We start from the raw sequence: 25,740 nt of genomic DNA on the forward strand, positions 1-25,740 counted from the left end.
CTTCAATCAGTTTCTCTCTTGACTCCCTACTAAGTATGCCATAACCCTGTTTATTTCTCGAACTTCAAATTGCAGCTACTGTTTGAATTATACTAACCTTTAATTTCTCCATAAACAGGCTAAAGTTTCTCTAAGTATTAAATTATTGTCATATAAGTTGTATCTATTCTTAACCAATGTTTTTGCATTATGTCTAATTTGGTATAGTTATTTAAATTATAGATGTGTTTGTATTATTTTTGAAATTGTAAAATTATTTTTCTTAAAATGTTTTTGTTATACTTTGGAGGTTTTCTCCCTGGGCTTCTGTGAATTTGGGCACCGGCCCAGTGGAACTTTCCCAGTAATAAAATGTCAATAAATAAGTAAATAAAATAAGTAAGAGGCAATGGCAGTGGCATTCTGCAAAATCAGAAACAGTTGAGAGGGACAGGGCGGGTGTCCATGTGGGGGGAAGACTTCAGTATAAAGCTGGGAGAAACACTTGATGATACCAGGGAAATTTTTTAAATGTTTACTTCCACTTACTTAAAGAGTTACTAGAGCAACAGGTCTAGTATCACAATGCACTTAAGAAGAATGACATTCTAATGTCTGGCATTATTGACTGGCTGTAAGAATCCTTGATTTACAAAGGCAGGTACATAAATAAGCAGAACATGGGACTTGCTGTCAACTCAGGAACAGGTAAGAAGTATGTCGTGTTTTGTGTGTGTGTGTGTGTGTGTGTGTGTGTGTGTGTGTGTGTGTGTGTGTGTGTGTGTGTGTGTGTGTGTGTGTGTGTGTGTGTGAATGAGTGCATGTGTGTGTGGGAGAGAGAATGGAGGGAGAAACTGTGCCAGTGCGATGCATGGTCCACCACTGTTGACTTCTGCCGGAAAGCAAGGATTTGCACTTGTGGTAGTTAGGTGTGATTCAGAGACAAGCAAATTTTCTGCTAATGAGATCTTTCCTCACTATGGCTAACATGTCTCTGAACTGCATTTTCCGACATCATGAAAACCGTTCCTTTCAGTTGCATTTCTGACCAACAGCAGTAGGGTTCTTTCTGAGTCCCTGGGTGTATCTTTTACTTACTAAAATCGTGGTTCTTAATCCAGAGAAAGATAAGATATCGGTGAATAAATACAGATCTATTACACTTTTAAAAGTGGATTACAAGATATTTGCAAAAACAAGGAACAAATTATGTTCCTTTACTTCCTAAAATGATTTGCCCATGTAATTTTAGACATCTTTCAATCAGGTGAATGTCATATGCAAACCATATATTATGCTATCCTTTGAACAAAATAACCAGGCTATAAAAGGGGATCCTGTTTTCTTTTCTGTAGGCCTTTAATGCATCAGTATTTGTTTCTATTGTTAAAGCAAATGAAAATCTTGGAATTTATAATGAATATCATGAAGTCACTGTTAAGTAATCCACACTTAAAAATGTATACCAATCAATATTAAACATTCAGCAGTGGTGCATGTTTAATGGGTGTCTACTTTTCTCTGCTCTTTTTATAAAAATCTTTGACCATGTTGTCATATACAGAATGCTAATCAAACAGCACCTATTGCTATAAAAACTTTTAACAAGCAATATATTCCTTTGGTAAATTCTTACCGTTTGTCACCTCATTTTTTGCAAGTATTTTTGTTTTGGCTGAATAAATTAGCAGTGTTATGTTACTGCCTATAAAATCAGCCCACTTAAAAAAAATCTAAAATTCTTTTTTTCAATATTCCCAACCTATGCAAATGCACAAATAGTTATCAGCTTAAAATGCTTGGGCTGGCATTGCACTTCCAAGTTTGATTCATAAACAGATTTACAGCTAAAGCAAATATATATTTATATGTCAAGGAGGCAAGATATTGTTCAAACATATGATTCTTTAAAACTATCATTTGCATGCAGTTTATTTTTTTGTTTAAAATGAAAAGTTATCTTCATTACATATTTTTGTCAAAAATACATCCTCCATCCAGTCTGCAATGCTATCTGAAGCATGGATAAACTGTTATGACTGGAATAATGAATGTGGTTTGTTGTAGGTCAAGAAAATTGAATTAGTAGGATAATTAAGTTTGGCACCATTGTTTGATATTATTTTATTGGACACTGTTATGGTTTCTAATTTCAGAACTCTTGTCTAATTAAAGGAGAACAGCACACACAGGCTGAAATACGTTTATTTCATCGGTCTTGATATTTCCAACATTTTAACACCATTTTTGGAATCTATATACTTATTTATATTTTAAATGTAATTCCAGAGTCGGGCCACATGGGGTCCAGCATCTTGATTTTTTTGTCTACCTCTAGGTAGCCCACAAAATAGTTGAAAATACAAAACTGTACCACGGAGTCCTTGTACCAGCAAGCAACACAAGCGTTGTCTTAACGAATTTTTATTTTTTACAAACGTTTTCGCCACACAACAGTGTGGCTTCTTCAGAGAAAAGCAAATGACAATGAAGTAAAGTGCACGCCCCTTTTATACAAAGCAAAAGGGAAATGACAACATAAGTAAAACGAAGCTCATTTTTTTCTTCTTTTAAAAAACAAAATAAACTAGACATAGTCAACATGTTCAGTAAGGGAAACACAGGTCATACTTCATGTTGATGCTTGCATTTTAAAATATAAAGATGCCAGAAAAATAAGCATAAAAGAAAATAAAATGCTAAAAAAATATATATATTATTATTGACTTTAAAGTCATAGTGACAAGGTATTCAACATGAAGAGCAATCTAATGGTAACTCGTAAATACAAGTATATATGTGCGAAGCAACAATGGATAAAAAAGAGGGTACTAATCACACATAATAAGCACTAGGCTCAGTACGCGGCTAAGTAAAGAAGGTGTGTGTTACAAATAACTACTGCTATGTAAATCCAAAGCAGTACACTAACTCAAGTAGTACCTCAGCTTAAGTATACTTTAAAATTACTAGGTCCAGTACAAAGGAAGGAACATAAGTAAAAATTGTATATACATATAACTACTGCAGTGTAAATACAAAGCAGAGCACTACCTCAAGTAACTCCTCAGTCTAAGTACTGCTGAGATGTTGCAGTTTTCGTTTAAACCTGGGTAGCAGAATGCGTCAAATCGCAATTGCCACTCCAGTTCACGTACTTCTAAAAGAAGTGATATAGGGCCCCCCCGAATATTGTTGGTCACTTGGTCTATAGCCATAAACGAAAAGGAGTGCCCAGGATGGTTGTCTATGTGTTTAGCTAAAGCATTTACATCAGAGTTCTTCTTGATTGCATACATATGCTCGTAGACACGATCCCTTAGTCTACGATCGGTCTTCCCCAAGTAGAATGAGGGACAGCATTCACAGAAGGCCGCGTACACAACTGATCTACTTTCACAATTGAGTGGAGCTTGAATTGTGTACTTCCTATCCCTAATTGTGTAAGTCTGTCCTACCCTCATTTTGTGACACCGATTGCAAAACCCGCATGGGTACATACCCATACGTTTGTTGAAAGTTTTTTTGGTAAGGTCCCTCTGTAGAAGTTCTTTAAGATTGTTGTTTCTTTTAAAAACAAAATTAGGAAAAAGACCTAATTTCTCAGAGAGTCCTGGACTCCCCAATATAAATTGCCAGTTTTTCCTAATGAGGGCAGTAGTAGTCTGAGAGTTGAGACTATAAGTGTGAACATAGCTAATTGAGAAGTCGTGTCCATGGTTAGTCAAAGAGGTATCACCTAATAAGGGGATGTCATCAAGGGGTGAGGGCTATGTTCACACTTATAGTCTCAACTCTCAGACTACTACTGCCCTCATTAGGAAAAACTGGCAATTTATATTGGGGAGTCCAGGACTCTCTGAGAAATTAGGTCTTTTTCCTAATTTTGTTTTTAAAAGAAACAACAATCTTAAAGAACTTCTACAGAGGGACCTTACCAAAAAAACTTTCAACAAATGTATGGGTATGTACCATGGTTTGTCGGTGTCACAAAATGAGGGTAGGACAGACTTACACAATTAGATAGGAAGTACACAATTCAAGCTCCACTCAATTGTGAAAGTAGATCAGTTGTGCGCTGCCTTCTGTGAATGCTGTCCCTCATTCTACTTGGGAAGACCGATCGTGAACTAAGGGATCGTCTCGAGCATATGTATGCAATCAAGAAGGACTCTGATGTAAATGCTTTAGCTAAACACATAGACAACCATCCTGGGCACTCCTTTCGCTTATGGCTATAGACCAAGTGACCAACAATATTCGGGGGGGGGTCCTATATCACTTCTTTTAGAAGCGTGAACTGGAGTGGCAGTGCTTTGACGATTCTGCTACCCAGGCTTAAACGAAAACTGCAACATCTCAGCAGTACTTAGACTGAGGAGTTACTTGAGGTAGTGCTCTGCTTTGTATTTACACTGCAGTAGTTATATGTATATACAATTTTTACTTATGTTCCTTCCTTTGTACTGGACCTAGTAATTTTAAAGTATACTTAAGCTGAGGTACTACTTGAGTTAGTGTACTGCTGGATTTACATAGCAGTAGTTATTTGTAACACACCTTCTTTACTTAGCGGCGTCTGAGCCTAGTGCTTATTATGTGATTAGTACCCTCTTTTTTTATCCATTGGTGCTTCGCACATATTTACTTGTATTTACGAGTTACCATTAGATTGCCCTTCATGTTGAATACCTTGTCACTATGACTTTAAAGTCAATAATAATATATATATTTTTTTAGCATTTTATTTTCTTTTATGCTTATTTTTCTGGCATCTTTATATTTTAAAATGCAAGCATCAACATGAAGTATGACCTGTATTTCTCTTACTGAACATGTTGACTATGTTTAGTTTATGTTGTTTTTTAAAAGAAGAAAAAATGAGCTTTGTTTTACTTATGTTGTCATTTCCCTTTTGCTTTGTATAAAAGGGGTGTGCACTTTACTTCATTGTCATTTGCTTTTCTCTGAAGAAGCCACACTGTTGTGTGGCTAACGCTTGTAAATAAAAATTCGTTAAGACAACGCTTGTGTTGCTTGCTGGTACAAGGACTCCGTGGTACAGTTTTGTATTTTCAACAGTCTTCGTTTTTTCTGCATTAGCCCACAAAATAGTGTTTGGCTTTAAAATATTGCATCATAGCCCCTAAGCTCCTTTCATTGCATTGGCTTTACATGTGTTTTCACATATACCCTACTTTTTTTAGACAGTCAGGTTTAATTACCATTTCTTGCTTTCCAATGACTACTTTAAAGATAAACAGGGATAATGACACAGAACAGTATTCTCAGTGCCGGTTACTTCTTTTTCTTTCCAAAGTGGCCAGTTTTCATTCTTTTGTATTGCCTGAGTTGTAATCCTTAAACTCATCTCCCCTCCCCCCAACCCCCTCCCCTTTGTATCTGTCAAAGTGGCAAAGGTATTTTGAGATGTTTGCTGCTATGACTAATAGCTCACAGTAGGAGACAAAGTTCCTGTACTGTTATTTAAGAAAATTACTACAGACTACTTGGATTAATCCTTTGGCTGCAAGAGACAAATTACAGGGAGCAAATACAGACAACAGAACAATAAAAGGTAAATGGCCCAAGACCGTACATCTCAAATGTCCCTGATTTTGCCAAATGCTCTTGATTTTTTTAATTTTACTTTTGATCTGTCCCTCATAATTTCTCAAGTAATCAGTGATAATTACTGTTAAGTCAATAATGTGATAGTTTACACTTGTATTACTTAAGCAATAACCCATGTCTGGGTGTGGAAATGCTAGATTTACCCACGGTTGGTGTGGTTTGGTCATGAGGCCTTATGTGCACTCTAGATGTTAGCACATTGTATACCAGTATTCCTCAATGGGCTAGTCTTGAAGTCATTGAATACTGGTTGAAAAGGGCAAACATATGAACCGGGTTTAATACACTTTTGATTTGCATGACTGAATATGTTCTTAGCAAGAACGTATTTTATTTTCACGGCAAATGCTACTGGCAAGTCAAGGGCACTGCTATGGGAGCATCTTTCACCCCCATATAAGCAGATTGGTTCATGGGATTCCTAGAGGACCAATTGATTTATAAGACTAGTCATAATTTATATATATCAGAAATTGACATTTGGAGACACTATCTGGACAACTGCTGGATGGTATGGAGAGCAGATGAGATCTACTTGCATGAATTCATGCAATATTTGAATGAGAACAAATGGGGAATTGAATTCATGGTACATTACCATTTAATGCAAATTAACTTTTTGGATGTGACTGTAAGTAGGGAAAGGCACTTAGCACTAAGGAGTTTCGGAAACATTCCCAATATAATACGCTACCCCATGCCTCCAACTTTCATCCCAGACATATAATTAATAATATTCCCAAATCTCAATTTCTCCATATTAGACATATATGCTCCTCTGAAAAATCCTGTCAGGAATTCCAACATGATCTCATTAATAGATATGATCATAGAGGTTATGATCCTAATACTGTTTTGACTGCCAGTAATTGGGTTTCCACACAAACCAGATCTGATTTATTAACATACAGATTGAGAGTTTCGGATGACAACATCAATCTTAGGCTTGTTACTACTTATGGGCGTAATATCAATGTCCTTAGGAACATTGTTGACCATTATTGGGGTATTTTAAGGTCAGATGACAGAATCTCTGAAATTTTGGGACCTAGGTGCTTGTTTTCTTTTCGACAGGGCCCCACTTTGGGGTCACATATTAGCCATTATAAACATAGTAGGGAAATTACTCAATCACAGACCACCTTATTCAAAGATTTACTCAAGGGTTGTTTCCCCTGTGGTCATTGTTCTGCCTGTCAATATGTTCTTAAATCCAAAAGTTTCACCAGTGCAAATACATGAAAAGTTTATGATATCCTATTTTCTGGTAACTGTAGCACAGACTGGCTTATTTATTTAGCCACTTGTTCCTGCTCAGCATTTTATGTGGGCCAAACATCAAGGTCCCTGCGGGTTTAGATTTCTGAACATTTAAGTGATATTTGAAATAAACGAGCTTCCAGCTCATTATATAAGCACATTTTACAGCACAGTTCACTTTTACTATTATTGACATAATAAAAGGAAATAGACAGGGCAAAATCGGTTGGCAGTCTGTTTTAAACATTAAAGAATGCAATTGGATTATTAGACTTGGGGGATTGTTTAGGCCTGGTCTTAATAAGCAATTGTAATTAATTATTAATTGGAGTGCAATATGTCTTTAAATGAATAAAGATTTTTGTTTGCTATGTTCACTGAGGAAGGCATATTGATGCCGAAACCGTTTGACTGTTTTGCTATAGCTTGCTATAGCTTTTTGGAGTTGCCACAATAAAGAGCTTTTTTGGGTTTCACTATTTGGTGCTGGCCAGTTTTGTGATTAAATCTAACATTACCCACACCCAGAAGTGGGTTATTGCTAATATACAATGACATTTGTTTGTGTCTTTCGGCTTTTCCTGGTTAGGGGTCGCCACAGTGGAACTCCGGTCCGCTAATGATTGGCAGTTGATTTTTACATACCGGCTTGCCAGGCCTGATGCACAACCTTCGACGAAGGTACGCCCATTCCCGCTATTTAAGAAAAATAATACTTACTTTTCTTAAATAATGTCTTTGTATAATACCTCCATGGTTTTCCACTATCCTGGGGCTTTTTCTTGTTCCCACACTTGCACAGTACATCAGAGCTGTGTAGAGGAAGCAATGGAGAAAGGAAAATCTCTGTTGCTTTTTCAAAGCTATCTCGTTATGTTAAATGACTTTAACATAGCAAGATATCTTTTAAAAAAGCAACGGAGAAAGGAAGATATCCGTTCCATTTTTTAAAGCTATCTCGCTGTGTTAAACGTATACCATAGCATGATTATAGCAACACAGATCTTTCTTTCTCCATTACTGCCTGTGTTCACACAGACAAAAAACCAATCAGGACATATACTAATGGAAAAAGTCCAGGCAACCGAACCTTTTTCCATTAGTATATGTTGAATTTACAACGGGCACGCTGGTTGGGCAGGCCAATCAGCGTGCACATTTTGGAATGCTAATTGCCAGTCATTGTAAAATATTGTTTAGATAATGCAGGTTAATGAAAAAGTCTTATTTTAAGTGCATCACAGACTGCATAAAAACTAAATATTTAAATTTTTATCGCCTTTGTGACATAATTATTTAAGGATTTTCCTTTCTCAGAAATCCCTGAATAATGAAGTTGGGCGATTTGCCAAACAATGTGTTACCAATTAGTAGGTAGTAAGGATTAAAATTTGAGGACAGAAGGAGGCTATGGTGCAACAAAAATAAGTGTCCCACTGTATGTAGGTGGATAGTACAAGGCAACAGTACATGAACATTGTCTCCTACTGTGAGCTATCATTCACAGCAGCAGACAGCTCAAATTACCTTTGCTACTCTGACAGATATGAAAGGGGGTGTTTGGGGGGATGGGGAGATGAATTTAAGGACTACAACTCAGGTATAACAAAAGAATGAAAATTGACCACTTTAGAAAGAAAAAGAAGTAACCGATAATGAGAATACTGTTCTGTGTAATTATCCCTGTTTGTCTTTCAAGTAGTCATTGAACAGAAAGAAATGGTAATTAAACTTGATTGACTAAAAAAAAGCAGGGTGTATGTGAAAACACATGTAAAGTAGAGACAGGTGCTTGGGGGCTATGATGTAATATTTTAAAGCTAAACACTGCATTGTGGGATACCTAGAGGTAAACTAAAACATCAAGTTGCTAGACCCCATGTGGACTCTGGAATTACATTTAAAAAATATAAAAAAGTACATAGATTCCAAAAGGGGTGTTAATATGTAAGGAACATGACAACATGATGAAGTAAACATGTTTTTCAGTCTGTTGGGGTGGTTATCCTTTAAGAAGCATGTTTATATATTTATTCTAACCATACATTCTCTTTCCAAGGGATCAGTTTTCATTATTGAAGTGGCTTCACAGCTTAAAGAGTCACCTTGTTGCATGTAATGTGTCAATTAAGTATGTAAAAGACCCTCTGTGTGCTGTTGTAGATGTAGCTTTATTATACACTTGCTGGAAACAGATGAATCAGTGCCTTATTGCTGTCATTATCTTTAGAGTTCAAAGGCAACCACAGTTTTTGTTACAATAAGTCATCTTGATTTTTCTGTTTGTTTGCTTAGAGGAGATCATTGCCCTACGCAGAAGATGGTCTGAAAAGATTCCCGCTAGACAATGCAACCAAGGTGTTAGCGCCATTGAACTATAAACAAGAAATTCAAATAAGTATGCCAGAGTTCACAAACATTTGGGTAAACTATAAGAAATCATCAAATCTACCTGGAGTAGAATTATATACCAAAATATTTTTCATTATTGTTACTAAACACCACAAAAAAAATAGCATGGTCAATTAGATTATCCAATAAATTATGGCATTGTTGTGAATTAGTTGTTTCATGGTTTGACCTCTCGGGGTACATGTTAAGTTATAAACATCTGGTAGAATAAAAGTAAAGCTTTGCTTTTCTCATTAACTGACTCTGTATCCCACTCACTGCCATAGGCGAATGTTAGGGAATCTGAACATTAACAATAGAAAGGAGAAGAACATTTTTCAGATCTTTTCTATTGCTACAAAACAATTTATTATTGGCATTTGAGACCAGACTTTAACTACGGAAGCTGATTTTTTATTACTACAGTTTAGACTTATTTTTCTCAGGCAGTGACTTATGAGCATATTGATATCTGATAAATGAAAATAGTGATGCCTGAACAAACTGTTCTCGGATAATTATTAGGATTAAAAGAAGAAAGAAGGCCATACGGGGGGGGGGGGCACTTTGATAATATTTTCTATATGAATTTTGTTATGAATATTTCTCTTGGCTAAAAATCATAATAAAATGAATTAAATAAAAATATTTTTCATCTTTTCTTAATCTACTGAGCCATGTTACCATCTCATGGACACTGTTTCTAAATATAATATTTTACCCTTCCTTTATTCTTCAGTCTCATAAGTAGTTCTAGAAGAGATCAGTTCTGTGGCTTATTAGGATATGTGGGCAAGGAGCACAATTTAATGTCTATCTGGTTTTGTTTTTGTTTTGTTTTTTTTTGCTTTCTTTGAAAGCCTGAATGACATTACTTAAAGAGAATCCAGGCTGTAACATGCAGTAGCCTCATGTATTATTTTCACCGAAGAGTCATGCATTGTAGCTTTAAGCTGTACTGACTAAGTAGACTATTGAACTGATGTTTGTTTGTTTGTCTGTTTTGTAAATTTATTTATTTATTTTTATTTTACAGGTGCCCTCAGTTGAGAAGGGGATGACAGAGCGCATTCATAGCATCAACCTGCACAATTTCAGCAACTCTGTACTTGAGACCCTCAATGAGCAACGCAACCGAGGCCACTTCTGTGACGTGACAGTCCGCATCCACGGGAGCATGCTGCGTGCCCACCGCTGTGTGCTGGCTGCTGGCAGTCCCTTTTTCCAGGACAAACTGCTACTGGGCTATAGTGACATTGAGATCCCTTCTGTGGTCTCAGTTCAGTCTATACAAAAGCTTATTGACTTTATGTACAGTGGTGTATTGCGTGTCACTCAGACTGAGGCCCTTCAAATTTTGACTGCTGCTAGCATTCTCCAGATCAAAACAGTTATAGATGAATGTACTCGAATTGTAGCACAGAATGCAGGTGAGGTTTTTCCAGTAATCCAGGGTTTGGGTCATGAGACACCAAGAACACCAGAATCAGGCTCATCTGCACAGAGTAGTGATGCAGAGTCTGGATACCTGCAAAATCGCTCCCAGCATAGTGTCCAGAGTATTTACTCATCTCTTTATACCTGCTCCATGCAGAATGGAAGTGGAGAGCACTCATTCTACTCGGGAGCAGTGGTCAGGCGACATGAGACAAACCTGGGACTTCCAAGAAAGCATACCATTCAGGAACCAGAATGGATTACTAGGATTCATAAACGTTCACAGCAGATGGAAAGATACCTGTCCACATCTGAGACTACTCATTGTCGCAAGCAACCAAGACCCGTCCGGATCCAGACATTAATGGGCAGTGTCCACATCAAGCAAGAAGCTGAGGATGACTATGATTACCATAATCAACAGAGGTCACATGTCCTAGAAAGAAATGAGTCAGAAGATTGCACTGAAGATACAGATCAGGCTGAGGGCACAGAGAGTGAACCCAAAGGGGAGAGTTTTGATTCAGGAGTGAGTTCCTCTATTGGGACTGAGCCTGACTCTGTGGAGCAGCAATATGTTGTCAGCATTAGCCAGGAAGGGCAAGTGGAGGCCTCACAGAGAGGGCCAACTGACCATCCAATGGGGAGCATGCAGCAACTGGATGTTACTTCTTCTTCACCAGATAGGGTTAATGACATGGATATGGACACCACACTAACTCAAGATGATATTTCAGACAAGGTGGTACTGCAGACTTCAGTTGCTCCTGTTCTTGCCCAGCCTTTACCAGCTACACAGCTGTATCTTCGGCAAACAGACACCATCACTAGCAACTTCAGGATGCCCTTAACTCTGACCAGCAACACCCAAGTCATTGGCACTGCTGGCAACACTTACTTGCCCACACTTTTTGCCACACAGTCAGCTGGTAGCACTGCCAAGCCCTTCCTCTTCAGTCTGCCACAGGCACTGACAGCCCAGCCTACCCAATTTGTAACTCTTCCTCAGTCCAGACTAGCAACATATTCTGCCCAGTTTGCTGCCTCACAGGCCTCAATTCATTCAACAGGTGGACACAGTGTGGTAGCCAACCAGGGGGAAAAGAAGCCTTATGAGTGCACTCTGTGTAACAAGACCTTCACCGCCAAACAGAACTATGTCAAGCACATGTTTGTACATACAGGTAAGATATTTGGGAATGGAAGACGATGAGAAATTGGAAAATGATGAATATGTCACTACTGGAAACATTTTTTAAAAATGTACTAGGCGATCTGCTTGCAGTATATATTGCTAGTATAGTTCTGAGTGATAAGACGACAGGATCATGGAGTTTAATGCTGCATTATGTACTATGGGTAATAATATCTGCACACAAAATGTATTATATGGTCACACTGCAGACTCTAAATGATCTTCCTTCATCGAGTGGTCACACTTGTTTTCTGTCTTGTAAAACCAGTGTGCTACTTTTTTTTTTTCTTAAAATGTTTCATCAAACAGGCTACCTCAAAGATCTTCATGGAAGTAATCCTCATAATTTAGTCATCGCTTAGGTTTTGAACCAGAGGTCCAACAATCTTTTAGGGAGACTTTGTTCAAAGCAAAGGACATTAGCGAGCCTTTTTTCTCCTTATGTCACAATGAGTAACTCACAAATAACAAATAATGCTACCTGATAACCTGTAGGTAAGTCTTTGTCTGCAGGATGATACCTTTTACTAAATCATTTTGCACAGTTCTGTGAACTGACGTGCTAACCAAAACTCCTTTTTTTCTGTTGGAATAAAAATAATTCACCTGCCTTTTCTAATACTGATAAAAAAAAAAACAAGAGTAATGACTCGACAAATTACCATGACTGTACCGTAAGCCAGCATCAAGTCAGTTTTCCTTCAAACAGAATCTAACTCATACTGTTGATGACGTATACTTGTTAAAGCATGAAGAGGATTCTAAAAATGTAACTCTTCTTTATCTTTGCCATATGTTATTAAGTATTTTTCAACTCAGCAACTTCCTCTAAGGAAAAAATGTTGAAGAATATACCATTTTGATTACTCTTTCTCATGTGTGGCCTCGGTGGTGCTTCACTAACATGTTAAGAACCTCAAGTCAGCCAGATGAACTGGTTCAAATGGAGAAATGTTAGCTTATCTAACAAAAACTTAAGATTCCAAGGAAAAGCCACATTTTTTGGGAGGATTCTTATATAAAACTCCATTCAAAAACATGTTCACATGAGACAGCATTGCAAGAGGGGGAATCCATGACAGGTATGCCGAACTGGCTGAAAAATGAGCCCTTAAAGAGGAGTAAGACAGTCCATTGGATAGTAACTCAAACAAAAAAAAAATCTAAAACTAGAGAAGCACTTGTTCTGAATGTACTGCACCGAACAGAAAACCTCTTCAATTTGCTACTATATGATTTTCCAGTAGCAGGCTTTTTTGCGTCCTCTAATACCTGATACACTGTCTTCTGACCACCATGTTGCTTCCGTTGTAGGAAAAGCCTTCTACATGGCCTACCTCATAAGTAAGGGTATCTCATTCGGGGACAAGGAGGTCATAACATCCCTGTATTCTTCCCTTATAAGGCCCATTATTGAGTACAACGCCCCTTTCGGCATGTACCTTCCAAAGCACATGCAGCATCTGGAGAGACCACAGAGGTTCCTCACCAGGAGAATCCAGGGCCTCAAATATCTACCATACACAGATAGGCTAAAAGCTCTATCCCTCTGCTCAGTTTCATACAGACTCCTTAGAGGTGACCTCTGTCTGGCATACAAGGCGATCACAGACCCCACCTTCATGGGACTGCTGCGTATCCACAAGGCAAGCTCCACTCGAATGACCCACGCGCTCGGCCTCAACCTGGTCTGTGACATCAACAAGACTTGTTCGCAGGACAGATTTGTGTCCCAGAGACTCCCCCATCTATGGAATAGACTCCCTCTCCACATCAAGCAGAGTACCTCTTTACCCCTTTTTAAATGCAACCTGGATAACTGGATGGGAAACAGACAATATACCCCTGGGATTCCATCCGTATCCCTGCTGTACAGGGGCAACAGGTGCTGATTTGTCTAAACATGGACTAAACTTTTGGCTAGGCTTATAATGGCCTCAAGGCCAATAGCCTAGTAACCTCCTATCATCCTATGATCCTATGATCCTACGCATCCTCAGAAAACAGGTGCTTAAAAGGTATTAAGACCCTATCATCCAGGCAGTCAGTTGCAATTGTTTGTAGTTGGTATATACTAAACACCCCTGTTCTTGTGTGAGTAAATACAGTCTGTAATGAAGCTTGTGGTAATTGTCCCTGGCCAATTCCAAAAGAAAAAATAACTACTTTTTTGTGAGCCACAAGGAAGTGACCACAATGTACTTTGGGGAGTCCTTCTGAACCTTCAGAAGTAGGCCTGGATATTGGTGTAATAGAAAAGAGTACTGTAGCATTCCTGTACAATATAAGGAAATGTCCTCTCTCATCCAGGCTTTTTTGTAAAGAGTACTATAGCATTCCTGTACAATATAAGGAAATGGCCTCTCTCATCCAGGCTTTTTTGTATGGAGTCCTGGAACAGAATTTTGCTAGTTTATTGTTCAGGAGGCAAAAATGGAGTACCTAAGTAATTCCCCACAGATCAATCAAATCTTCAAAGACCCCCCCCAAAAATTCAGTTTCCATTCATGAGGTTTTACCTTGGCCCTGCTCAGCTTGTCTGCAATGCAGTTTTGCTCTATTGGAATGTAAGATGACTTGAAAGTGAGATTGTATTATTAAGCTCTATCCCATGCAAATATGGCTAGTCTGCACAGAGGTAAGATCTGGTTCCCCCTTGCCTGTTTATGTTCTACATCATGGTGGCATTGTCTGTAAATACTTGCAGAGGTCTTGGGGATCACAGATGATTCATTTGAGAGCATTTGTAAGACTTAGCATCTATTTTATGTTTATGTGCTTTAGTCTGTCTTTATAGTCCCAAATACTCAACTCTTTTATGCCCATTAAGATTGCTCCCGAAGAAAAGTCTGAGGAATCTGTTGTAACTGACTGCTTTGGACCAGGATGGGACTATGAGAGACCTAGTTTCTAAGCAATGTAATGTATCTACCATCTGATTTCACATTTTACAAATCCCAGAACAGGAATTTGAAAAGACAAAGGGTGCTGATGCTGGGCCCAAAAAATTTCAAATACCATTGTATATTTCATTAGTGGAGTCTTGCAATAGGTATCATAGGAAACATGGATGCCAGGAGTCCTGGAATTCTGAGGTATTCACTCACTGAGACAGAAATCTGGGTGGAAAAACCCCGGAAAGGATCTAAATATTCATCTATTTTTCCTGTGGAGTTAAAGCATAATCCTGTAAAATGGAGTCAGAAAAGACTTGAATGTACCACTGGAATCCCAGCTAGTGCAGGAGATCTCAGACTCAAGAGATTCCTGACACTTCGACAAAGACTGCAGAGATAAGCAAGTCATCTAAATATGGAAAGCTGTGGATGCCCTGCAACCTGCAGTGACATATCACAGGAACTAGACACTTAGTGAATACTTTTGGATCAGTGTATAGCCCAAAGGTTAAGGCAGAGAACTGATAATGTGACCCAGACATGCAAAATCTTAAAACATGTCTGAAATCTGGATGAATAGAAATGTGATGATAATGTATCTTTTAAATCTAGGGTTGCTAGAAAACTGGAAAGAGGAAGACTGAGTAACAGTTTGTGAAGTGAAGCATTTTGAATTTGGCACTGCAACAAGTTAGTTCAGAAAAGAAACATCCAGAAATGGTCTCTAAGAAATTTCTTTCTTTCTTTGGCACTAAAAATATTCTTGAGTAAAATCCTTCCCCTAAATGGGGAGAGTAAATATCTTCTATTACTCCGTGAGATATCACTACCATTTGTATCCTAGGGGGTTCACATTCAGAACCCATTTGTCAGAAACAATCAGCTGCCAAAGAGAGAAATGGAGATTCAGATTTTATGGAAGGATTAAGGAACTATCAGCGTGGTTGTGGTGGGGGGAGGGAGGTAGAGTGCAAGGTCCCTTATATAGTCATTTTGACTTATCTGTTTGACCTTTATTCTGGGGGTTACTGCTTTCTATTTGGAACTACCCTCCCATTGCTTTTTAAATTGCTTCTTACCAATATTCTGCTAAGACTGTTTTGTTTTTTACAAAAATTAGTGAGCAAAGAATCCCTTGGAGAACTTAAAGACCATCTGAGAGATTCCCTGGATCAACTTTCCTCTTGCATGACACTTTCTGATGAACTCTGCAGCAGAGGGTACAAAAACTAAATCTCCATTGAAGGGAGAATACAAAATTTAATTTTTGACATCTTCTGAGAGATTCTGAGAATCCAGCCAGACAAACCTCCTCAAAGCAGTACCAGTGGCAGCATCCCTGGAAGTAGTATCTATATAGTCATAAACACATATCAGTCAATGAGTATTGACCTCAGAGATAGTAGAAACTCAACTATACAATGCAGATTTTTCCTCACAATAGGAAACTGATGCCAAAGCATTCCTCATATGTTCACAATTTGTCAGGATAAACTTCAACATATGAGCATGACAGCTTAGAATTCCTAAAATCAAAGTCACAGAGGCATACACTTTTCTGCAAACTTATAAATAGCTTTTCTAATCTTATCACACAAAGAAGAACTGGAATTAATAAAATGTTTGCAGCAGTTGGATTAAATAAAGCTATAGCTGTTGTGTCAGGTCTGGGATTAGTATATACAAATTTTGAAAGATTGAGGATCTTTGTAAATTCTATATGCTTTCTTAGGAGAAGTGGATTGGCTGCCAGGGAAAGCACAGGCTGTGACAAACACATCTTCCAAGGCTCAACCCCTTCCTGTTCAGAATTTAGTTCTCAGAGGTCTAGGCAATCTCGGACAGCCTGTGGCTGACCAAGTTCACTCATTATTGCAAACTGGGAACAATCAATGATTCACCCAAAGATGTTAATATACTGCAGACAGGGTTAGCACAGACAAATGATTTGTCCCAAAGCCATAGATTAAAGCTAAATGTAAAAAAATGCATTATTATTCGTTTTGGGAAAGCTGACATCCCTATTAATTACATTATAGACATCACCCCCTAAGTGTAGACCCAGTGGTATGTGATCCAGGTACTCAGGTAGATATCAACCTGAAATTTGACTAACAGTCATCCACAGTAGTAAGGAAATCCTTCTATGTGGCACATCTTATAAGTAAAGGCATCACATCTAGATCTTAGAATGTTATAATTCCATTATAATTCCATTATACACAGCCCTCATCAGACCAAAAATTGAGTACAATACCCTTTTTGCTTGTACCTCACCAGACACCTACAATTGGAGAGACCACAGAGGTTTTTCACCAAGACATTATACAAAACAAGTCTTACTCAGAAAGACTGAAAGGCCTGTTACTGTACTCTATCTCCTATAGGTTGTTGTGTGGTAACCTGTGCCTGGTTTACAGGGCAGTCTCTGACCCGGCCCTGATGGAAATGCTACACATTCGTAAATAAAACTACACAAGGGTCACTCGCTCCAGGGATCTTAACATAGCTCTGACATGAACAGGTCATGCTGGAGAGATAGATACATCTCCCGCAGACTGCCACTTCTCTGCAACAAGCTTCCAGTTCATGTGAAATAGAGGCCCTCCGTGACACTCTTCAAACGCAACCTAGATCAATGGATAAGTGACTGCAAATTCACTCCTGGGGTGCCAGCCATGTCCCCCCTGGACAGAGGAAGTCATTATTCACTACCATAAACCCTTACTTCTGTAAACTTCACTCACCAACATTTGGGGCAACTCAAGGTAAATATGGCTAAGCTTGTAAGAACTCTAGGGCCATCAGCATAGTAATTTTTTATGAACTTATGACAGCACAGGGGGAATGGTTGAAGACTCTGGGAATTCCAGTTGTAAAAACTCATATAATTTTTTCAGTGTTCTCCCACTGAAAACACTGGCATAGTTGGGAAATAGCCTCAGAGAAAGTGAATCCCTCACAGGGAGATTCAGATACCATACTCTCCCTAAAATCTGAATCCTAAATCTGAGGAGAAAAACCTGCATCTGCCCCTTCACATTCCCCTACAGATTCAAAATTTTGAACCATTTCAGGGAGGAATACATTTTTCTTGTACCAGAAACCACATTACAAGAAGGGTCAATCAAATGTAAAACAAGCCAAAAATTATTCTTGTCCAGAGAAACTGGCACAGGAAAAGTTAAATGTTAAGTTTTCTCTTTTTGACAGAGAAGTTGTTTTAAGTATAACTAGTATTGCCTGCAACAGTTTCCCCAGTAATGGGCACAACATTCTGGCTAAGCAAGGACACATTCCTTGCTCCTTCTCCCATGACTGACAAAAGTGGTTCTCCCTTGCCACTGTGTGAACCCAAAAGCTGTAGAGGATGTGGTTAGCCCCTGTTCCATGGTGGCTGTATAGCCTTCACCAGAGGGACCCGTGGAAAAGGATGAGTGGTCTGAGGAACCAGGTTTGGCCACAACAGAGCCATCCTCTTACGGCTGTGGCAAATTACTAGCCTGCTGTGATGACAAAGGCTGTTTAGTTAACTTTTATCTTTTGGTGGCTGGAAGAAGGTCCAACCAAGGGAATAGCAGCTTGTTCCATGGTCAAGCCGAAGACGGTGCTTGTTTCCACAGAAGCTTAGCAGGAATAGTCAGTAAAACAGAAAAGCCACAGAAAAGTCATTGTTTTCACACACAAAACACACTAAATATCTCTTAAAACACTTTCCACAGCCCCAAAAGTAAAATAAACATGGTTTCTCAACAGAAAAAGTAGTTTTCAGTAATGTTTAATAACTTTTTACTGCAAAAGTAAAAAAGTATACTCCAATTTACAACTACATAAAAGTAATGTGACAGTCAATAAAATACTTTTCTGTAGCTTTAAAATAGTGTTTTTCACAAAAAAATAATTTAATCAATGAAAAAGTAATGTGGAAGGTATCTCCCCAAAGGAAATTTGTCTGCCAAGCCATGGAACAGCTACCCTTGAGTGTCGTAAGCCTGCAGAAAAACACTCTACTTGTGGGCAGGAAAGCTCTGAAGGGCTTGACACCCCAGCCTGTCTTTTAGTCAGCTCATTCTGAGCTGTCAGATAGTTTGGGTGTGTGGAAGGAGCCCCTAAACTTTGGAAGCTCAACAAAATCAATCGATCCCAACTGCCGAAGGTGTCCCAAAGTGGTACAACAAAGTAGGAAAGTCTTTAAGGTACACCACCATGAGCTTGCACTGTGTCAACAGCAATAAAAATACTCTTTATCTGAAGAAAAACAATGGGAGGACATTGCCCATATAGCTTAGGCTACTGCAGCAGTGCTCAAATGAAGAACATGTAAAGTTATTTAACACATGGAAGCGTAAGGAAAGTTTGCTTCATGGCATTGACTTTCACCTTTGCAGAATATTTGTGAAATATTTTCTATCTCAGACAATTCTTTTAAGTAAAGTCAGTATGATTTCCTTGATGGTTATTTGCATAATATTATGGACAATGTTAATGTTGATAAGACATATGTAAATGTGTTGGCTGTCTACTTTGTCTTATTGTAGTTTTTTGTAGCTGTAGGATTTTATTTTCTTTTGAAACTCTGATGCTTTATTTTAAATTATCTTTTTATTATAGATACTGCAGTCCAATGTAAATATTGACATATGGGTATGGGTATTTCTGGGCACTGGTTCCTTTACAGAGTAAAAATATACATTATTTTCTTGAGTGAAATGCAAATGAAAGTTTACTCTTGTTTCTTTCCTTTTTGTTGCAGGTGAGAAACCTCATCAGTGTAGTATCTGCTGGCGTTCATTCTCACTAAAGGATTACCTGATTAAACACATGGTAACACATACAGGTGTAAGGGCATATCAGTGTAACATCTGCAATAAGCGCTTCACCCAAAAGAGTTCTCTCAACGTGCACATGCGGCTCCATAGGGGTGAAAAGTCCTACGAGTGCTATGTGTGCAAGAAGAAATTCTCACACAAGACCCTTCTGGAGAGACATGTTGCCCTGCATACCAATGGCACTGGAGTGGACACCACAACCATGGGCACTACTGGCAGCTCTGCAGAAGGGACCACCTATGTCTGCTCAGTCTGCCCAGCTAAGTTTGACCAAATTGACCAATTCAATGACCACATGAGAATGCATGTGTCAGATGGATAGACAATTATCTTTCTTATGAACAAAGATTTGGCACTAGATACCATTTTTTTATTTTATTCCTTTTTTTTTTTTTTTTTTGATTATTAAATTCATTAAAGACTATTTGCCTGCTGGTGCATTACATTTCCGAAAGGCAAGACTTTTTTTCAGACATTTTCTGATGGTGGCCTTAAGGCTTGTAGTTGTAAAATGGGGTCCACTGGTTGGATCCCAGCTACTGGCCTCTAAATACAAACTCTTTAATTTTGTTTTCCGACTCATGTAGAACACTACAAAAGGCCTACTATCTCTACATACAAAAGCTTACAGTGTTTTGCTGGACTCATCTCACTTCTGGCCGATGTTATACAACAAGAAATACGTTTAGGGGTGGGGATCAGAGTCAATGAGTTTGGAGCAAAGCAGTGGTACATCCAGATTCCGGTATTAACAACAACAAAATCATATACATATGGTGATTTAACAGAAGTATTTGTTCACATTGATATACTGCAAAAAAAAAGGCCTCATACTAGCCTTTTTTTCTGGTTCACCTCTCCCTCTCTCTCTCTCTTTCCCGGTGGAGGACTATGTTCCAATAGTAACACTGGCTTTATTATTTATTCACCTCCTGCTTTCAGTGGGGAAGCAGCACACTGAGAGGGACTTTCTAGAACCCATAGCACATGCAAAAACAGAAAAGTAAACCAGCAAATAATGAAGATTGTAACAACAGCATGTTTTAAGGTACAGTGGAAATAAACACCAAAATGATCATCAGTGGAAAGGCAAGAAATACTGACATCAACTGCTATCAACACAAGGACCCTACAAAAAAAAAAAAAAAAAAGCGCAAGAAATCTAGATACATCAGAAGTTTGCAGGACTTACAGAAAGGGATGGGATAGGGTATACACATGGAAAACTCTTTGGACTTTACAACTTCTTTTTAAAGAAGATGAATGGAGACGTTTACTGAAGATGTTTAATATAGCAGTATTTGTGCAAAAAGATGAGATTACTTAAGTTTTAAATATATATATATATATTTTCTGCATACACTGCCACTAATAATTTAAAAGACTGTTAAGGGTTGACTAGATCTCTTCCAGACAAAGAATTAAATATGTGCTTTTCTTTAATGAAAAGGTAACAAGGAAGGATTTTTTTTTTCCTTTCTCATATTTTGCTTAGTTGTTGTGATGGACAACATTAAGGGTGGTGCTGCATCAGTCCATGCAACCCCCATACCAATAATGTCCCATTTTATTTTATTTTTTCCAAAGTTAGAATTCTTATTTCAGACTGTTATGAAATGACATTTTGTTTTTAGCCTTTTCCCTTCATGTTTTCTTCAAGGTTTGTGTCCTTCAATTAAGCAGGTCAGTGCCTCGTTTGGAGGGTCACTTGATAATTTATTTTCATTTGAGTTTTTTTGCTCTGCATCTCACCAAAGTTTAAATATTTTTACTTTGACCTAGTTGACTTTATGATGATAATAGCAACTTGCATTTTTACTGCCTGATATTGCCTGCAGATGGCATATGTTTGTCAAGCAGTATCAGATTGCTTACACGGAGAATGAGAGAAAGAGAGAGCGGGAAGAGAAAGAGAGAGTGAGAGAGACTGAGAGATGGCTCGGGTCTAGGGTACTTTCAAACAGTAATGTTAAGTGTTTTTTTTTTATACCACTGGAGTCTTGTTTTAGTAGCTCCTGAAGACTGCACTCTTGGATAATTTGTGTATAGTAAACTTTACTGTTGGAGGACTTACTTACTAAATGTGTATTTAGTTACAGTGAAGTCCTGGAGATGCATGCCTTATACAAATGAAGGCAGCCACCATAAATATTGCTCTGTAACTGGAGGAATTGCTTGTCTGAAAACTTACATATGAAATGGGCTGCCTTTCTTGATAGATACAGAAGCTGTTCTTTAATGCTAAATAGTATGCGGAGATCTACTGTTGCAAAGGCAATACTTCTTAACATTAGAAAGTACTAAATAAGTGTGTCACTGTATACATATGATAGATGACCTGCTCATATCAACCATTTTCCATGCATTTGTAGTAGCTATCTTGTCTGACATAAAAAGGGAACAGGCAGTTTGCTGACTTAAAATGCATTATTTTCAATCTTGAGAGAGAGAGAGAGAGAGAGACAGAGAGAATTAAGCTATCCTACTTATGGAAAACAATGCTAAACTGTTTCAAGGAAGAGAGTTCCATAAAGTAATCGCTTTAAATCATTCTTTTCTGAAGGTTTTTAGCTTTTAATAGTTGGCTTCAGTGTTGCACTGAACATTGCATTATTATGAGCATTCACAGTGCTGATTTCTAATTCAGTATTTTACTATGACAACAGTGTACTTAAAAGTATTTATTATGGCAAGAGTATCAATGATACTTCGATGTGTTACTGTTACTTATGTCATTGGGCCAAAGTATGGGTTATTAAGTTACAGATTATACCCTTATTTACAGTTGATCATATTTGCAGCTGAACTATTTGCATATCGTTATTGGAAAGGAAGCAAATCCAAGAGCTAGGATTTGCTGACTAAAAATATCAAATTAATTTTGTTTGGAAGAAATATATATTGCTAGTAATGGGTCGATGTTGAGGAGGGAAGGACCACAAGCAATTGTTTCTTGCAAAGCTGATTTCACAGATCTTTACATATGTTATTTCTCACATTGCCTATATATATATATATATATATATATATATATATATATATATATATATATATATATATATATAATGCGCAAGATAATTTCAAAAGCCAGATTTAGTTCTTTGGTTACTGTTCACTTACAGTTTTCCATACATCTCTTTAAATAGTGATAGAGGGACTCTGCATTGTGAACAGACAAAAGAGATGCAGATATCTCATAGATTTCTCATGTAAAGAAACTCCTCTGGGTATGACAAACTGGAAAGAGAATCATACAATTTATGGAAAGACAATAACACACTCTTTTTATTTTCCCACTAGCTGAGAATAAATCGCTCCATACATCATCTTCTTAGTTTGGCTTAAAGCTACAAACATGGAGTAAAGTTTAGTGTTTTTTTTCTTTCTGTGCACTACATGGTATATGGAAGTTCATTTCAGGAAATGAGTATTTAGTTTTGTGCATTTTCCTGTTACTAAATGCTTTTGTATACTACAATGCATTGCATTATTGCAGCATTACTATGTTACTACAGGAAGTACTTTAAACATCATTTGATCACTTCTTTCATGTAGTAATATCGAACTCTACAAAACGTCTTAGATAAGCTCCAGTATTACCGACATTTCATAACTGGAATGCAATGTTTATCAACCAAACATATGTTTATTTGACACGGACAGCATCATCTCTGTACTATTACATCATGCAAAACAGCTACATTTAGGAAATCTAAAAGTATGGAAAGGATGACATATAAAACTTTATAAGCTTGATAGCCCAAGGCAGTATGTGTGAACAACATTTAGTTAATAATGTTGGCTGAAAACCACTTTGGGTGAACTGGACTCTGCCCTTTCTTCTTGTGATCATGGTTTGCCTGCCTTTAGAAAAACTCATTGTTTATACTTCACTGAAAATGTTTTTTCAGTAGACTTTAAAATATTATACCAAACTGCATTCAGATATTGTCATCAGTGAGTCAACATGCATCCCAAACATCAAATTCCAAATACCACAGTTGAATAGGGATGGTAAAACCCCTCCCTGGACACCTATGGAGGATCTACCCACGTAAGTAATACAATAAACCCGAAGGCTGCAAATAATACAATCAAATGAAATCTCTTTTTTTGGCATTCCTCTATTTGACCTTCTGTGGGTCATATTTTCTCATATCAGCATTCTCACTATCCTCTGTGGTAGGGTTAACATACAGCTGGCACTTATTCGTAGCATAGGATTGTCTCTTATTCAAGGAAACATTTGTTGTGGTGATGTTAGGACCCATTAAGAATCATATGACAATACTTTGCTGCATATGATACTTTTATTTAAGTTATAACAGTTCTAAGTAAGAATAAAAAACAAATGAAAACTGTATGATTTTTTATTCCTGCATAGCTATATAAGTACATTGGATTTTTAGTGAGCTTGCATATTTTCTTTGCATTTATGCTTCATTTGTTTTAGAATAAATTAGCAATTGCAGTCATCTGTGAAGGTCATCCAAGTACTTTCAGTTCAATGTCAGGGCTTTGCATGTCGCTGGCATTTGTAAATAGTTACAATTGCTGGTTTCTAGAAGCAAATTTTTGGTTGCTAAAACACTACGTAATATATGGACTGTATGGTTCAAAATATAAACCTGTCTTTTGTTTGCTCCCTTTTTTACTACATTTTCAGAAACAGTATGCTACTTTTTTCCTTTGCTTCCTAGCCTTATCTGTCTCCTTACTAAAACAAGGTTAACAGGATTTATTTGGCATTATACCTACTCACATGAACAAGAAGCATTTTGTTAGACTCAATATGCAAACACTTAACTACAAGTGATTCAAAGGTTACTTTTCTGTGAAAGACACACCCCTTTCATGGAACTTTGCCTTCTTGTAATTTCTTTGGAGTGCATAGAGCCCTGTGATTACAACCCCCCCCCCCAAAAAAAAAAGATGTGGGGTATACAGGGGACTTCCCCTTTGCCAAAAAAAAAACAGTGATAGATTTAGTGACTATAGCATCAAATGTCTTTTACTGACAAGTTTGGATTAAGTGTCCCTGGAACTGACTTTTGATGGCTGATCCCTTAAAAGCTCCTTCTATGTCATCCTTTGTAGGGATATGTCTGCTCCCCCAGTCTTACCACTTTTGATCATCTTTCATAATGTCTTCCCAGTATATTATAAACATGCCTGAAAATGCACCATGTCACTTATTTCCTACAACTCCCATCAGTCAACTGGGCACTAAAAGTCAAACAAATCCCCTTTAAACGATACACGTGAAACAGTCCCACAAGTGTAGTATAATAATATCTGATTTAAATGTCCTTGTAATATGATTGTGGTCAAAAAAAGAACCTTTTGGCCCAGGTCACCCACCTAAATAACCTAAAATATAGAAGTAAAGGGTATGCTACCTTCCACTGCACTGCTTGACATTCCAGTTTATTCACCCTCCTCAAAACCCAGTGAAACAATTTTAACATTTTTAATGTTGTTTTCATAAAATAACACATTTCAGTAATAATGAATTTCAGTTGTGAATCTTTGCATATTTTGCAGTTTTACACATTTAACTTTTACAATTTCTTCTTAAATTATCATTGACTTGTAATTGGGATTTGTAAGTAACTAATATCCCAAATGCTATAGTCCAACTGCTTCTAGTGTTTCAGTTTTGTAAACTGTTCTTTTTTTCTGGGAATGGTTAATTGGTCCTTCTCAGTCAAGTTGCCACACAGTCATCAAATGTGATATCAAATTAAATATTACATGCATCATTTGCACAGAGCCAGAGATACTAGCAATGATTGTCAAACGTGAAGCTTCGCATACAGTACAGTACAATACAGTGCACTACTGTACATGATGAGTAGCAGGTACCTATTATGCCAGCCAATTACACAGTTCAAACACTCCTAACAACCTATCAAGTTTTTATTTGCCTCATTCTGAATTAATGGGCATTCTGTTCCACACTAGTTCTACTAGTTCCCTAAGTCATCTAAACCTCTCTATTTTCCTGTTTACCCCCTCACCAATCTAAGACATGCACTTTTCAGAAATGTATTAACTCGCCTTCTTTAGTCCTGTGTACTAATAAATAAATTATTTCCACAATGCCCTCAAAAACACA

General features: G+C 37.6%; 1 protein-coding gene across 2 annotated transcripts in view; it reads left to right on the plus strand.

Annotated features, from left to right (window-relative positions):
* ZBTB20 (zinc finger and BTB domain containing 20) overlaps positions 1-19,992 on the plus strand; it is a 607,056-nt gene extending 587,064 nt beyond the window's left edge. For both annotated transcript variants that reach the window (XM_044073007.1, XM_044073006.1), the window contains 2 exons: positions 10,301-11,885; positions 19,547-19,992. In XM_044073007.1, coding sequence (XP_043928942.1) covers positions 10,322-11,885; positions 19,547-19,944 — 1,962 coding nt within the window. In that variant the 5' untranslated portion in view covers positions 10,301-10,321 and the 3' untranslated portion in view covers positions 19,945-19,992. The remainder of the gene's footprint in view (positions 1-10,300; positions 11,886-19,546) is intronic.
* Positions 19,993-25,740: the final 5,748 nt, after the last annotated feature.

The sequence above is a fragment of the Protopterus annectens genome, chromosome 5.part1 (assembly GCF_019279795.1).
Source record: "Protopterus annectens isolate FY-2018-M chromosome 5.part1, PAN1.0, whole genome shotgun sequence".
Classification (NCBI taxonomy): domain Eukaryota; kingdom Metazoa; phylum Chordata; order Ceratodontiformes; family Protopteridae; genus Protopterus; species Protopterus annectens.